Source organism: Heptranchias perlo, chromosome 31, assembly GCF_035084215.1.
Source record: "Heptranchias perlo isolate sHepPer1 chromosome 31, sHepPer1.hap1, whole genome shotgun sequence".
In the NCBI taxonomy this organism is placed as follows: Eukaryota; Metazoa; Chordata; class Chondrichthyes; order Hexanchiformes; family Hexanchidae; genus Heptranchias; species Heptranchias perlo.
The window spans coordinates 16,386,872-16,402,691 of record NC_090355.1 but is presented as its reverse complement, the minus strand read 5'-3'; the positions used below and the strand labels follow the sequence as shown (position 1 = coordinate 16,402,691).

At 40.1% G+C, this 15,820-nt stretch overlaps 1 protein-coding gene across 1 annotated transcript in view; it reads left to right on the top strand.

The window, feature by feature from the left end:
• Positions 1-14,983, top strand: part of LOC137300521 (multiple epidermal growth factor-like domains protein 9) — a 252,252-nt gene extending 237,269 nt beyond the window's left edge. Inside the window, exons 5-6 of the mRNA XM_067969622.1 lie at positions 5,573-5,836; positions 9,458-14,983. Coding sequence (XP_067825723.1) covers positions 5,573-5,836; positions 9,458-9,930 — 737 coding nt within the window. The 3' untranslated portion in view covers positions 9,931-14,983. The remainder of the gene's footprint in view (positions 1-5,572; positions 5,837-9,457) is intronic.
• Positions 14,984-15,820: the final 837 nt, after the last annotated feature.

Genomic DNA, 15,820 nt, shown 5'->3' with positions numbered 1-15,820 from the left:
ACATCCAGAATAGAATCAAAGGGGCAAAATAGAAATCAAAGGCGTAAAATGATATAATAGAATGAGGTGAGCACCTTAGATCTTGTGATACAAGGGGCACATTATGCAATGATTTGTGAGGGACAACAATAATTCCATTATACCAGTGGGGATCTTGTCGTGTTGCAGGATATGGTGGAAGCAAATCTGGGATGTGGAAAGAATTTTGAGAAAAGATTTGCTCAGAGACAGTGAACTTGGAAAAAGTGCAACAGATTTTTGTTTACGACTATCATCCACGCATATCTTGCAGTCAACATTTTTAAGTGCGGTGCACATCATACACAAGACTTAAATATTACCTAAATTGGACACTGGATTCTGTACTACAAAGCTTTTAAGGTTTTAATAATAGCATATGCACAATTCAATTCAAAAGTTAATTTTATGTTGTTCTTTTGACAAGAAAACTAGACTCTTTCTCCCTCCAAACCAAATTGCTGGTTTTCAAAAACATTACAAATTCAGTTATCGTTTCAAAAGTTATTGCAAAGATCTAAGCATTTTCAATTTTGCAAAAGGACATTATTTAAAATGAAAGGTATTTTAGTTTAGAAAACTTCAATAGGAGTTCCACAATGACAGTTGGACCTGGTTTCACTTCAGACATCTCTGGAGGAGAGGGAAGTCCACCTGGTTGAAACTTTTTTTGAACCAGTCAACCATGGTTTCTGTCAGCCAGCAAGGAGGGAAAACCAGTAGATTTTCTAACTACATATAATGACATACTAGTTTTTAGAATTACATTTTTACTCAGATCTGTTGAAGAGCAGTACCTGATTCGGTCCAGTGATCTGCTTTATTCCAAGGGTGTATTGCTTTTGCTCACTGTGACCCTGTGAGATGTGGACTAAACTTCACCTTCAGTTTCTCAAGCAATATTTGGATAGGATAAACTAGCGAATATCATACAGAGGATGATGATAAAAGCAGAGAACATTCTTCTGAATTAATGGAAAGAGCTAAATCTCGTCATTTCAGTTTAATCATTGTCCTCCCAAAGTTTTGAAATTGACATTGTTCGCTTTAATTGATGAAGTCACTCACTTGTCTTTCCCAAGTTCTGAGCCGCCTGTCATTGGCCGCGATTCTACACTATATAGTTTTGTTCAGTGCTCCTTCATCAGGTCACTGATGATGGGAAATTAATTACTCCAAATAAAGTAAAACTATGCCGACTTTCAAAATATAATGAAACTAGTCTTAATAATCACTTCTCCGTGGGCTCCCCTTTGCCTTAGTAAGCTCATCCAGTGAGTAACTGAGCTGTACAGATGAGCGAGGTACCAGATTCACTTCCTAGTCTGTGAGGAGTTACCTGAAGACAGTCAGGATGGTGAGAGTGGTGCTTTAATTGGACTGAACAACTGTTAACACTGCACAGTTAGTTGTTGACTGATCTCTTGGTTCGGAGTACAAAATCCAAACAGCTGCTTCCAGTCAAGCATCAGATGTGAGTGTCTCCATTCAACAAATTTTCTATCAGATTCAGGGCTGTGGGCAGCAGATTTAGAATTGTGCACTCGCTGAACAAATTCTACGATCCACCCCCACCCTCCCTGCCCTGCCCCGTCGAGTTCAGGTATATGCTCCCCTGCAAAATTTTTGCTTTTTACAATAGAAATGGTACTCATAGTTAAATAAAAATGAATTAAAATTAACCAAGATTTATAACCTTAAATCTATTTCAAAGGAGAGCAGGGCAGTTCTCCCTCGTGTTCTGGCCAACATTTATCCCTCAAACCAATGTCACTTAAAAACAGATTATCTGGTCGTTATCTCATTGGTGTTTTTTGGAAGCTTGCTGTGCACAAATTGGTTGCCACATTTCCTACATGGCAATCGTGACCACACTTCAAAAAGTAATTAATTGGCTGTAAAGCATTTAGGACGTCCTGAGGTCGTGAAAGGTGCCATATAAATGCGAGTTCTTTCTTTCTTTAATAACATTATAGAAAATAAGTTTATCTACATAATTGGGCTTATCCACGTTCAACACACCCAACCAAACTATCAACTCCCAAAAGATTAGCTGAACAGAAGCACTCCTCTCCCCTTCTGATGCCATCAATTCACCGAGGCAATCTCCCTCCTTTGTGATCTCACTTCCTGATGCTGCTGCTTTGCTTCAGGATCAGAGTCTTGTGTAGGGAGCTGGAATTCCTGCCTGTTGCACAGAGTCTATTCCTGGAGCGAAGAAGCAGTGGCGTCAGGCACGAGCTGCCACCAGGACTGCCCGTGCGAAGGAGGTGAAGCAGGACCCCAGCGATTTCTTGGGCTGATCCCTTGGAGCAGCTGTTGCATTGGTAAGCTGGACAAAAAAGAGTGTACAGATTAGTGTACACCTTGTACAGCTGGCAACACCCCTGGTCTGCGTTAATGTTTGGTGGGAATCTGGCGTGAATAAAACGACAGTGCAGATGTGGGTCAGGTAACTGGTTTACTTTGAGTTGAATCAGGGAAGAGGTAAGTCGCTGCTGTGATTGTCTGTTCAGTTCAGGGCGTCCTGAGCATGCCAAAATACGGCAGCCTGATGGTGTCAAAATGCCACAAGTTTGCAACAGCAGGATACATCAGTAAATTACAACATGTCAGCAGCCTAGCTCAACATTTGAACATTGAATCTCTGACCAGGAAACTGGCATTTCAAATCGAAGCCTTTAGAGTCATGCTTCCTGAGGATGGGCTGTCCGTGGATGGAGGGAAATCTGACGAGGGAGGCCTACCTTTCTGCCATCTGAAGGTTAACCCAGAATCATATTTAAACAGTGATTTCTGCAACTGGAGGGAAAAAAACATGAGGGAGAAGGGGGTTAAAAAGTTGAAAGGCATGAGATATCATGCTGCTTTCCTTCTAATCACAAGATAATGAAGCACTGAATATTAAAATACCAAACTAGTTCCTATGTACTTCTGTAAAATTTAACCCATGTGTAAGGACTCTCTCGTTGCCTTACATGGTCCACCAACAGCAATTAGATTTGGCTGAACCTTTCATAGAAAGGTTACCACACGGAAGGAGGCCATTCGGCCCATCGAGTCCACACCGGCTCTATGCAAGAGCAATCCAGCTAGTCCCACTCCCCCGCCCTATCCCCATAGCCCTGCAAATTTTTTCCTTTCAAGTATTTATCCAGTTCCCTTTTGAAAGCCACGATTGAATCTACCTCCACCACCCCCCCGGGCAGTGCATTCCAGATCCTAACTATTCACTGTGTAAAAAAGTTTTTCCTCATGTCAACTTTGGTTCTTTTGCCAATCACCTTAAATCTATGTCCTCTGGTTCTTGACCCTTCTGCCAATGGGAACAGTTTCTATCCACTCTGTCTGGACCCTTCATGATTTTGAATACCTCTATCAAATCTCCTCGCAACCTTCTCTGTTCTAAGGAGAACAATCCCAACTTCTCTGGTCTATCCACGTAAGTAAAGTCCCTCATCCCTGGAATCATTCCAGTAAATCTCTTCTGCACCATCTCTAAGGCCTTCACACTTTTCCTAAAATGCGGTGCCCAGAACTGGACGCAATACTCCAGTTGTGGCCGAACCATAAAGGTTCATCATGACTTCCATACTTTTGTACTCTATTTATAAAGTCCAGGATCCCGTATGCTTTTTTAACCACTTTCTCAACCCGCCCTGCCACTGAAATGTATCACTTCGCATTTTTCTGCGTTAAATTTCATCTGCCACGTGGCCGCCCATGCCACCAGCCTGTCTATGTCCTCTTGAAGTCTATCACTATCCTCCTCACTGTGTCATCTGCAAATCTTGAAATTGTGCCCTGTACATCCAAGTCCAAGTCATTAATAGATATCAAGAAAAGCAGGGGACCCAGGACCACCCCGAGGAACACCACTGTAGACCTCCCCCCAGTCCGAAAAACAACCGTTCGCCACGACTCTCTATTTCCTATTATTTAGCCAATTCTGTATCCATGATGCTACTGCTCCCTTTATTCCATGGGCCGCAATCTTGATGACAAGCGTACCATGCTGCACTTTATCAAATGCCTTTTGAAAGTCCATATACACCACATCAACTACATTGCCCTCATCGACCCTCTCTGTTACCTCATCAAAAAACTCTATCAGGTTAGTTAAACACAATTTGCCTTTAACAAATCCGTGCAGGCTTTCCCTAATCAATCCACACTCGTCCAAGTGACTGTTAATTCTGCCCCGGATTATCATTTCTAAAAGTTTCCCCACCACTGAGGTTAAACTGACTGGCCTGTAGTTGCTGGGTTTATCCTTACACCCTTTATTGAACAAGGGTGTAACATTTGCAATTCTCCAGTCCTCTGGCACCACCCCCGTATTTACGGATGTTTGGAAGATTATGGCCAGTACCTCCGCAATTTCCACCCTTACTTCACTCAGCAACCTAGGATGCGTCCCATCCGGACTGGGTGACTTATCTACTTTAAGTACAGCTAGCCTTTCCAGTACCTCTTTATCAATTTTTAGCCCATCAAGTATCTCAACTTCCTTTACTGAGACTCTGGCAGCATCTTCTTCCTTGGCAAAGACAGGTGCAAAGTACTCATTTAGTACCTGGGCCATCCCCTCTGCCTCCATGAGTAGATCTCCTTAATGGTCCCTAATCGGCCCCACCCCTCTTACTACCCGTTTACTGTTTACACACCTGTAGAAAACTTTTGGATTCCCTTTTATGTTGGCCGCCAGTCTATTCTCATACTCTCTCTTTGCCCCTCTTATTTCCTTTTTCACTTCCCCTCTGAACTTTCTATATTCTGCCTGGTTCTCACTTGTGTTATCAACCTGACATCTGTCATACACCCCTTTTTTCTGTTTCATCACCAGCTTTGTAATATAAAGAACTTGCATTTATATAGTGCCTTTCATGTCTTCAGGATGAATTAAAGTGCTTCACAGCAAATGAATTGCTTTTGAAGCACTGTCACTGTTGTTATCCTAGTTTGGGTGATCAAGTCCTGGAGTGAGGGTGGAACCCACAACCTTCTGACTCAGAGGCAAGAGTGTTACCACAGGTTGACACAACTGCAATTCTAGAAAAATATTATTGTGCACTGGGTTGCCAAATATCTCTTGTAGTATATCATTGTACTAAAGGTACAAGCACACTACAATGATCTACTGCGGACAATCATCTTCTGACATAATTTTACCTCATTACATGAAGTGTGCTGTTGTTTTTTTTAATTAATTTTATTGTTGCTCTCTGCGTATGTACATATAAATTTGCCTAATATCAGAGCCCACTGAGATGACTATTGAATTCTTCGAGATAGATAAAGAGCTCCACAGCAGCAATGTCCCAAACACACTAAAGATACGTGCACACTGAACCGGAACAAATCATACTGCGGCTTTTCTAATGCAAGGGTTTGCTTTATCTGAAAGGGAAAATGTATCTTTTGACCCGATTGCCACGAGTCATAAGACCTTTGGGATCATTTATGCAGACAGTTATGTTGGTGTTGTATCAAGTGCTGTGCTTTGATGAAGCTTCTTTTCTAAGACTTGTCTTATTCTTTGCCTCTTGTGCAGAGTCAGGCATGGCAGTGTGTGACCAATGCAAGCCAGGCTACTTCGGCCCCAACTGCAACGAGTGTGCCAACGGATACTACAATTCAGACAGCATCTGTGTGGGGTGTGAATGCAACAACAACACCAGCGCAGACAGCAAACTACCGATTTGTGACCCCAAATCTGGACGGTGCCTGAACTGCACATCAAACACAATGGGCTTTAACTGCGAGAAATGTGCGGAAGGATACGTAGGGAATCCCATGGCAAGGAACTGCCGAAAAGGTAAGGATCCAGTTTAAAAACAATACAGAGAAAACAAGATGGCTGTGCACCGGGTAGCCAAATATCTTTCAAAAGTATATCATTGGCTTTGTGCTTAGGTGGTTCAGGTGCAGTCCAACGAGCTCTTTGACTCGATAGACAAAACTATTTCATGCTTTTCCACATGGCTGGTGTGACACTAGAGCAGAAACTTGCTGATTTTCAAGCCCTTTGGGGAAAGAGAAATAAGTCAATGGCTTTTGGATAGCATTGCCCATCATAGCACAGCTCCAATTGGTGCTCCAGTGGTGTGGATGCCGTGACAACTATGGAATCAGGCATTGGTAGTCCAAGCTATTGTGTCACCAAAGGCAAATTAATTTTTTTTTTAAAATGAAGACTACGCTCACATTGGGGTCTGCACCACGGTCATTTTTTCAGTGGCGTTCTGACCATCACTGCTGCCCTTTCTGTACAGCAGGATCACAAGACAATCTGATTTCCCAGGCCTGCAGCTCCTGACATTTGTGGAAGTTTATGTTGCTCATGCCAGGTCGAAGAAGCCAAAAGACCACATGAAATAAATAAATGGTCAGCAAAAATCTAATGAGCATTACTTAAAACGCACTATCTGCGTTTCTTATGCAGATTCTTGTTTCATGTTGCTGTTTTCTCTCATCAGATTTTTTTTGTATTAAAAGCACTCTGCACCAGCAAAACACTGTGTGAAACCAGCTGAAAGAATAAATTATTTATCTTCAGCACCATATGGATGACATTAATTCAGATTGACAGAATATATTTAAAAAATACTGCTGTAAAAATATTTTAGGAATTTTTTTTTGCATTATACTGCAGTTTTCCCCCACAATGTAAATTAGACCGGAGATACAACAGGATAGAATTGCAGGATTGCTGGGCACCAGTCGAAGTCCTGCTGTGTCGTGTGCCACATGCCCAGGCAAATCTCGCTGTTTATGTTCGAGCCCCTGCAACCTATTATTTGTCAAACAGCCCCTTCTCTCCTCCAGTGCTAAAAATGTTCTTCAAAATCTTCCACAGTGCAAAGCTACAAATCATAGAATGATACAGCACAGGAGGCGGCCATTTGGCCCATCGTGCCTATGCCGGCTCTTTGAAAGAGCTATCCAATTAGTTCCACTCCCCCGCTCTTTCCCCGTAGCCTTGCAATTTTTTTCCCCTTCAAGCATTTATCCAATTCCCTTTTCAAAGTTACTATTAAATCTGCTTCCACCACCCTTTCAGGCAGTGCATTCCAGATCATAATAACTCACTGCGTAAATGTTTTTTTCTTCATGTCGCCTCTAGTTCTTTTGCCACAAAAAGTGCTTGCTTTTGTTTAAAATGTCAGGATTAATGCACGCCGTTCAGTGGAAAAAAAAAGCAGCAGCAGTTTTATTTATAAAGCACCTAGTGAATGGTCTGATAAAGTAAATAGCTTTGGACTTTGATTTAATACTTGGGTTACTCTGGATATGAGAGAGCAGGTCAAATTAATGCATTTGTTTTATTCATCCATATCAGCCACTGTCACTGCAGTCAATTGGTTCACATATTGAATCAGGGAAGCACTGTCATCTAGTTCAGTTTGACCAATACTTAACAACACAAGAATCCAGGCACAAGAAAAAACAATTCAGCTCACTCCATCAATCTTGATTTTTTTTTCCTACCCTAAATCTCTACCTCTTTACTCATTGCTGAAACAGAAAAAAAGTCCTGCAAATCAAGGGATATAATATCCCTTACATTTTTATATCTTCAGCATCAGTTCACCACCGGCCTTCCTAAGTGTAGTTAAACTTTTCTTGGCAATTTGCCGGCAAAGAGGCAGATGCAAAATTAACACGTCTGCAGTTTGGAAGGTCTGGATTCTACAGAGATATCGGTGGGGGGCGGGATTCTTTGCTCATCTGTGCACAGACTGGTCCTAAAATTGACATCAGAAACTTGTGTAATTTTTTCCATTTTTTTTCTTCCAGTTAACTTTCAGGAGCCATTAGATTTGAGATTTTTTCTTTAAGAGCAATAATATAATTTTATACAGTCTGCAGCACCGAAAAGATACTAGATGGTATCACGTGAGATATTGATTTTGATTTCATGCTGTGATAAACCACATAACTCAAACATGCAGGCATGAGTTATATGGTTTAATCACAGATTTACTGCAATCACCCCAAAATCAATACCAGACCTATCACCATTTACTGTATATGTGTGAGCTGTTTAAAAAATGACAAGTGCAAGCAATGTTTCCTATTTTTTCAAAAAAACATTTGAATTGGCAAATGATCGCCATAATAATATGATCTTCATATCCTTAAAGATATTGACTTAGGATTTATTTTATATCATCTACCATTAGCGACAGTGGAATATTTCAGAACAAAGTCTGCTTCACTTCTGCTGAAAGTTGTTGAAATGGCGCCACCTGCTGGACTTTCAGCATTTTAAGAAATAGCAGTTAACAAATTAAACTACTGATCTTACCTTTTTACAGCAACGGTTACCAAGTATGCTCGGACTGTATTGGTTTTAGGTACTTTTCACTTTTTATGCATATAATTTACGATAATATAGAACTCAGTGACAATTCTTTTTCGAATATTATGATGTATTGCATTATTCAGTGTTCTGTTTTGAAGTGCACATTCATTATTCAAAATGAATGACTGGTCACTGCAGACTGTCTGTAATCTATTAGACAGATTGCTAAATGCACCTTTTTAACACTGCAGATCAGAACAGCGGTGAGGATTGATACAAACGCCTGGGTTTTTTTTGTCACAGTAGGTTAGTTTTATGTTAACAAGCAGCAAGAGATATTTTATTACCAGTAATTGCTATTCAAGCAGTGAATGCTGCTGTCATGGTTTGTTTCAAGTGGTTTCAATTAGAGTGAGGGTGGAGAGATTTCTTTTTTTCTCACTTAAAGATAAATTTTCCAATCTAAGGCTGGCATCCAGCTCCAGAAATTATATACAAGTGAAAAAAATTAAAGGGAATCCTTGTTCAGCAATCTGTATGGGGGACATGAGAGGGTTAATGATATTTTAAAATATATATTACACACACAAACACATCTATTTCAATTATGTAGTATATAACATGATTTTTCATAATTCCTTATGGTATATTTTTAGGAAGGGATTGATGGGGGGGAGCAAAGGAGTTTATTTATTGATGGAAAAACTAAATGCCTATTATGAATTGCCCCATTACTCAGGCCGTCTCTTCCTGTTGCTGGCACTCCCTTTCTGTAGGAAGTTCCTGTTGCATATACCTTCTATCGCTGGTGTATTGTTAGAAATAGGAAGTATTTCTCCATAACTGCAACCCATCAGCCGAGGAAGCCAAAATGGCTGCATTCTAGTCTTCAAAACTAGACAGTATCTGGCCAGAGGTGTCAAAATGGTTGTACTCAAAGCCAGAGTCTAATGCCTTACAGGTCACTTAGTGCCTTAGGGAGACTTACAAGAAAGGTTTAAATTTCTGATTGGGATTTGCTCCAATACTTGGGCTCTCCCATGACACAATAATATGTGTGGCCGACCTTGGATAGAATCGGTCCATTCTTCTGCTGTATTTATTAACTCTTTTTCTCTTCCCCCTCCTCAGAAATACTTACAGTGCCGACGACAGCCTCCACTCCAACATCCACAACTTCAAGTACCAGCACAACAATGTCACCATCAACTTTAATCACAAACAGTACGTTATATACAAAAACCCAGACTTTCCTGTCAACTTTATTAAGCACTTCTCGGAGCACGGTGAGCACGCCTGAACCTGTGACACCCGAAATATCATGGACTCGGTTCAACATCGTGGTATTGGTAGTTATTATTGCTGTGGTCGTCCTTCTTATGGGTTTTGTGGCAGGTGTCTATGTTTACCGGGAATACCGAAATCGGAAGCTAAATGCTCCGTTCTGGACAATTGAGCTCAAAGAGGATAATATAAGCTTCAGTAGTTACCATGACAGCATCCCTAATGCAGATGTTTCAGGCCTGCTGGAGGATGATGGGAATGAAGTGGTTCCGAATGGACAGCTGTCTCTTTCAACGCCAATGAACTCGTACAAGATATAAATGAAAATCACTGAAATCATAGGATTGGAGAAAGGACAACACACAATGGGCTAAGCAGCTAAAATACTCTGTAAAGCAAGCAAGATGCAGATGCCACATAGATATGGTGTAAGGCTGTCTGCTTCATTGAACTGAATGGTATTAGTGAGAAGCCCAGAGCCTATGAAACAGGCGGGACTTAAGTTTTGATTACTCCATTCACCAGTATAAAACATCCCAAATAAGTTTCTATTTTTGTATAAATCAAAGATGTAATGAAGTCGAGGTTCAAATCCTCTCCAAATATGGAGAAAATGGATGATTAACTAACAGATTTTTCCTCCCCAAAGGAACATGCCAGTATTGTGCATTACAGTGGAACAAGAAAGACTTCAGTACCTGTGAGCTTGGGGTGCCTAATTTTATATGAAATGACTGAATTATTCATTGAGGACAAAGATTTCACAAGATGAAAAACTCTTGGACTTGTGTTTGCAAGCTATGGACAGTTACTAATGGTTGCTAAGGGAAAATGGCAATAATTGAGTTAGGGCCAACATGCTTCCAGTATTGATTGCATTGGCACAGCTATTGATGTTACACAAGAACTAGAATCAACAACTCTGGTCTCCTACCACACAAGACAGTACTGCCTGTTGATGTCATGTTTGTAGGGATATTGTGACACAGAGACTGAGTAAATGGTCGCTTCTAACACCTGTTCACGTCTGGTGGACGCAATCTCGTATCTAAATGGCTACTTATTGTAAATACTTTTGGTACAGTCATGAATCAGCAATGCTGATCATAAACTATAGCCTTAATAGGCCCCCTACTTGAGAACTACAAGCACATATAGGGCCATGGAATGGTTTGGTGCAAATGTAAATTTCTGCAATGAAAGTACATTAAAAACAACACAAGCTAATCTCACTAATAATTTCTTTAATTCGACAAATGAAACCGACCATTATCAACCTGCAGCACTCTGTATTTCATCTTTATTGATGTTGAGGAAAGATTTTCCTTACTGAATCTAATTCCATATCTAGATTTGTAAACAGTCTTAATTCAAAGATTAAACCCCGTTTGGGTGTAAGGTAATCATGAACCAGTCCATTCTGGATCAATCTACCAATACAGCACCAAAGAGGCTGGACCTTCCCCATCCCAGACTCTGTAGGAAGAAATGATGTACTCAGACTCTGCTTCCTGAAGTTACAACATTGGGAGTTTGTGGTTCTTTAGAATGAACAGTCAAAAGAAGTAACTAGCTGAGGCACTGCTCGCTAACTGAAAGGCTTCCATTCTGAGGCCATTTGGTGTGTTGAGCGACTGTGTCATAGTCTTCCCCCATGGGTTCAGAAGTATCAATTTTTACCACTACAGCAGGACTGAGGAGAGTGACTCATCGCCATTCCAACTTCATGCTTTTTACTGTATGTGGTCTCTGGAACCCATCTTTACTGTTCATGTGCTTAAATTTCCTTTGGGATTGGGAGGCCTGAGGTTGGACAACAGGAACCCTGACGCTGGTGCTTGAGAGTCTCAGATAACTAGGTCAGTCAGAGATCCTGTACACATGAACAATCAGAGGTAAAGATTGAAGTACTCATTGATCTTTTACTGTGATGTAGATGTTTTCAAGTAATATTTTCAGTGGTATTCTTCAATATCAGTCTAGGCTTTTCTCACATTTTGTTATTGAAAATTAGTTCCCCCAGTGGTAGTTTGGACCTGGTACAACACTTTGTTCGGTACTATCCACTTAAACAACATTAGAATTCTTTAATTGAACACATAGTGGGGTTTACCCCACATCTGATCCATTGCCAAGGCCATTCAGTTCTATCCCACACCTTTGCCACTATCTCATTACCAAAACCCTCACGTGCTTGTCATGTCAAGGATGAATTTCTCCAGCCCTCTTCCCACTGGCCTCCCCAGCTACACCCCACATAAACTTCAGGCTATCCAGAACTCTGTGGCTTGTATCTTGTCCTGTGCACCCATCACTCCAATCATCGCCTGCCTTCACTAGCTTCCAGCATACTGACTCAAACATCCTCTTCAAATCCCTCCATGGCCTCACTCCATCCTGTTTCTGCAGTCATTTCCAGCCCTGTAGAGGTTGTTTGTTAAAAGGCAACTTCCTTAGAATTTCACAAACAACACTTTTTTACATATTTGCATTTACAAGCTTGTGCCCTCTGCTCTTCTGACACTGGTCTATTGTGAATCCCTTGCCTCTCCTTCATTCTACCATTATTAGTAGAGACTTCAGCCATAGTACCCCTGCAGTGCAGAAATCTCTTGCCAAACGTCTTTGCTTGGCTACCTCTATCCCTAACCTTTAAAACCCCTTCAAAAATCCACCTCCTAACTTTGCTGCTCTCACCTGCTCATCGTTCATTGTTTCTCCTCCGTTCTGTGAAAGGCACCATACAAATAGAAGAAGTTGTTGTTGCACAAGTCCAAAAGGATTGAGTGCATCATTGGACGATACTTTCCAGTGGTTTAAAAATTGTTCCACAGAAACAATGCATGCTGTCTGGTCCAGCTGTTCAGCACCCCTATCAATGATCATAAAAGTACAATACTTTTAAATTTGAAGTGTTTCAGTGAAAATGGCAGACTTTGTTCTGCTTTGTTTGCACGCAACTGGGTGCAATGAACGCTGGGGAAACTACAAAGCATATATTTTAATTGTAACCATTTTTGCAGCTTCATGTTTCCCTACTTTGAAATTTAACCCCCATCCCCTCCTCACTATCCTCTTCCCACTATCTCCTTCATTATATTACCAATAGCTGCCTACTAGCATGACCAGACATGAAAAGACCACCGCATGGTGAGATTTCTAGTCCCCATTATTTTCTCCAGGTTTTCGGTCTGTAGATCATATTACATGTGCAAGTCTAAGCTTTATGATAGAAGGAGGGGGCTGGACATAGATACAAACTGGTTTAAAAAATACATTCAGGACTGATATCAAGAGGCACTTCTTCATTCCATGTACTAATCATTCTGCATGGTGGTCAGGTCGGGTAGTGGAAGCAAAAATTCGACAACCATTCGAGGCAGTTAGGTGCTTTGACAGGGTTTGGGGGGGGGGGGGGAAGAGATGTTAGCCTCCCTCATCTGTATTTATTTTGGGGTTTTCTCCCCCCTTTGTGGAAAGACCTCTCTTTCCTCAGAGGGAAAAATAACATTTCTGAGAAATATAAACCAAAAGTGAAGATGTGCTTCAGATCGCACATGAACACCTGCACAGCTGCCTGACAAATCTTCATGCGGAACATGTGTGAACTAACCAGGTCCCGTCACAGAACGACAATAAAAATCCTACCAATTTGTAAATTGTAAAAAGGTATTCGAAGTAACAGGGTATTAGACATAAATTATTCAGACAGCACCTCAACGCACAGGAAACTTTGCAAAATATATTCTCTTCAGTGTTTAAAAGCATGAAGCCGTACACAGCAGATACTCGAAGGATAGGTTAAAATCAATATGCCTTAGTTTCAACATTTTGTAGACTGTTAAAATTTATAATTACTTGGTCTTCAGACCTGGAAAACTTACAGCTATGCGGTAACAAGCTCATTATCTATTCATTTGCGTTGAAGTCATTTGATTAGTTTAAAAAAAATACCTAAATTATTCCAGTTGGGGGAAGTACATCCAGCACTTGCTTTTATTGTACAGTAGTTTGTGCAAACTGGTTGTTCATTACAAGGCAACTTTATAAAAGAAAATTTACAACAAAATTTGTAAATACTTGTATTTAGGAGAGTGTGAGTTTAAAGATGTTTATTGACTGAGTACATACTTCAATTCCTTGAATGTTAAGTGTTTGTATTTATGTTTAAAAAAAGTATAGAACCTGCAAAATGATGCTGGCTTTTCAACACTAACTTAACACATTGCTAAGTTTCACTGAAAGATCGGAGGTGTGTTGTACCTTGCTGGAGGAGATGCTGCTTCCAATACTGCAATAGCAATCAGTGAGAATAACATAGCTACTTACTAGAAATGTGCAAATCCATTCATTTCACATGCATTCCTGCAATGTACTACTTTGTAAACCGAATGAAAGCAGAGTAGCAGCTGAACCAAGTGATAGTCTTTTTGCCTGTGCATTAGTTGCTAATTCTCACTTCATGATGTGGAATTGAAGGGATACGGTCATCTGATAAATTGCCTTGGAAGACTGTTTAGCAGTTTGGTATACAGAAGAATGCATAATGATGCATTGGCATTACTGGTTATGACTGCTGCTTAATTCTTCAAAACTTAAAAATATGGAAACAAACTGGTGTTATACACAAGCAAAAATTATATGGTAAATGTTAACAGCACAGCACAGTTGCATGATAATGTTCCTGATCCAAAACTGCTTGTTAAAGCAAAAGCACATCCCTAAACCCAGCAGAAGCTCATTATATGTACTTAAATATCTAATTACCGACACTCAATTCCAGATCTGAAGGCTTTTTGGGGCATAGTTATTTCATAAAAAGGAACAGTTATTAATAAATTCTGTTCATGTTCTCATACAGTAACATCAATTTCAGAAACATGAAATGACATTAAGTACACAAACTAAGCCATACAAATCTAAATGAAAATGATATCACCCACACCAATTATCCTCAAGGTTGTATATGTCAGGTGCAAAGCCATTATTTCTGCTCTCAGATAGGATGAAAATATTTCCATACCATGTCTGTCAAGCTACTGATGATTATGCAAATATTGGCTTTACATTTTTAAGTATGTAGATTTGTGCCGGATACTGGTGCAATTAGATAGGGCTTGTTTACTGCTCACACATAACTGCAGCAACCTTTCTAGGGGGAAAAAACACAAATGGCAGGAATGGATGTGCAATGCATGTTTTTTTTTCCACTGCCCTATAACAGAAACAATTACTAAAAAAGGTCTTGAGGACAGACATAATTACAGGAATTAAGAAATCCCCATCCTTGTATACCTTTGTATTCCCTTATTTTTATTTGAGTTTACCAACATACTGAAACATGACCAGTGAATAAAAAAGGTTTAAACAAAATCTTGGTTGCTATGGTGTATTTCATTTTTCATTATCATCAGGTTCCTGTAGTGCAAAAACATGTCAAAATGGCACAGTGGAGAAGTAGTTTAAAAATATCAAACTATTGGAAACTGTGGCAGGTGAATCCCTTCCTGACAAGATGGAAAATAAATACTTATTTTTCAATATTTTTTTCTTTCTTACTGTTGATCAGTTTAGCTATCACTATAGAAGTTTGAATAAATTCACTGTTTAGTGATTTAGTCTGTCTAAAGGTGGTGGGGAGGAGGAAATCTTATATTTTAAAAATATAAAAACACATCAGGTCCCTTCGACGTTCACACACAGTAGCGAGAACATGCCCTTTCCAACCGTCTCAATAAAACCTAAAGTCATAAAGATGAGTTTACTCTATGTAAGAGTTCATCATCTATAACTGTGAGTGGATTGTAAACAATTTTACAACACCAAGTTATAGTCCAGCAATTTTATTTTAAATTCACAAGCTTTCGGAGGCTTCCTCCTTCCTCAGGTGAATGTTGTGGAAAAAAATTTTTTTTCCACAACATTCACCTGAGGAAGGAGGAAGCCTCCGAAAGCTTGTGAATTTAAAATAAAATTGCTGGACTATAACTTGGTGTTGTAAAATTGTTTACAATTGTCAACCCCAGTCCATCACCGGCATCTCCACATTGTGAGTGGATTGCCAGTCCTCCAGGTAATTACAAACAGTACCACAACCAATATTTCTCAAATTTAATGCAGACCACTACTCCTATGCCAGGAACACAGATCTACTACACCTGGATCTTAATTATTACAGTGTATTACACTGCTCAGATTTTCTACACCCTA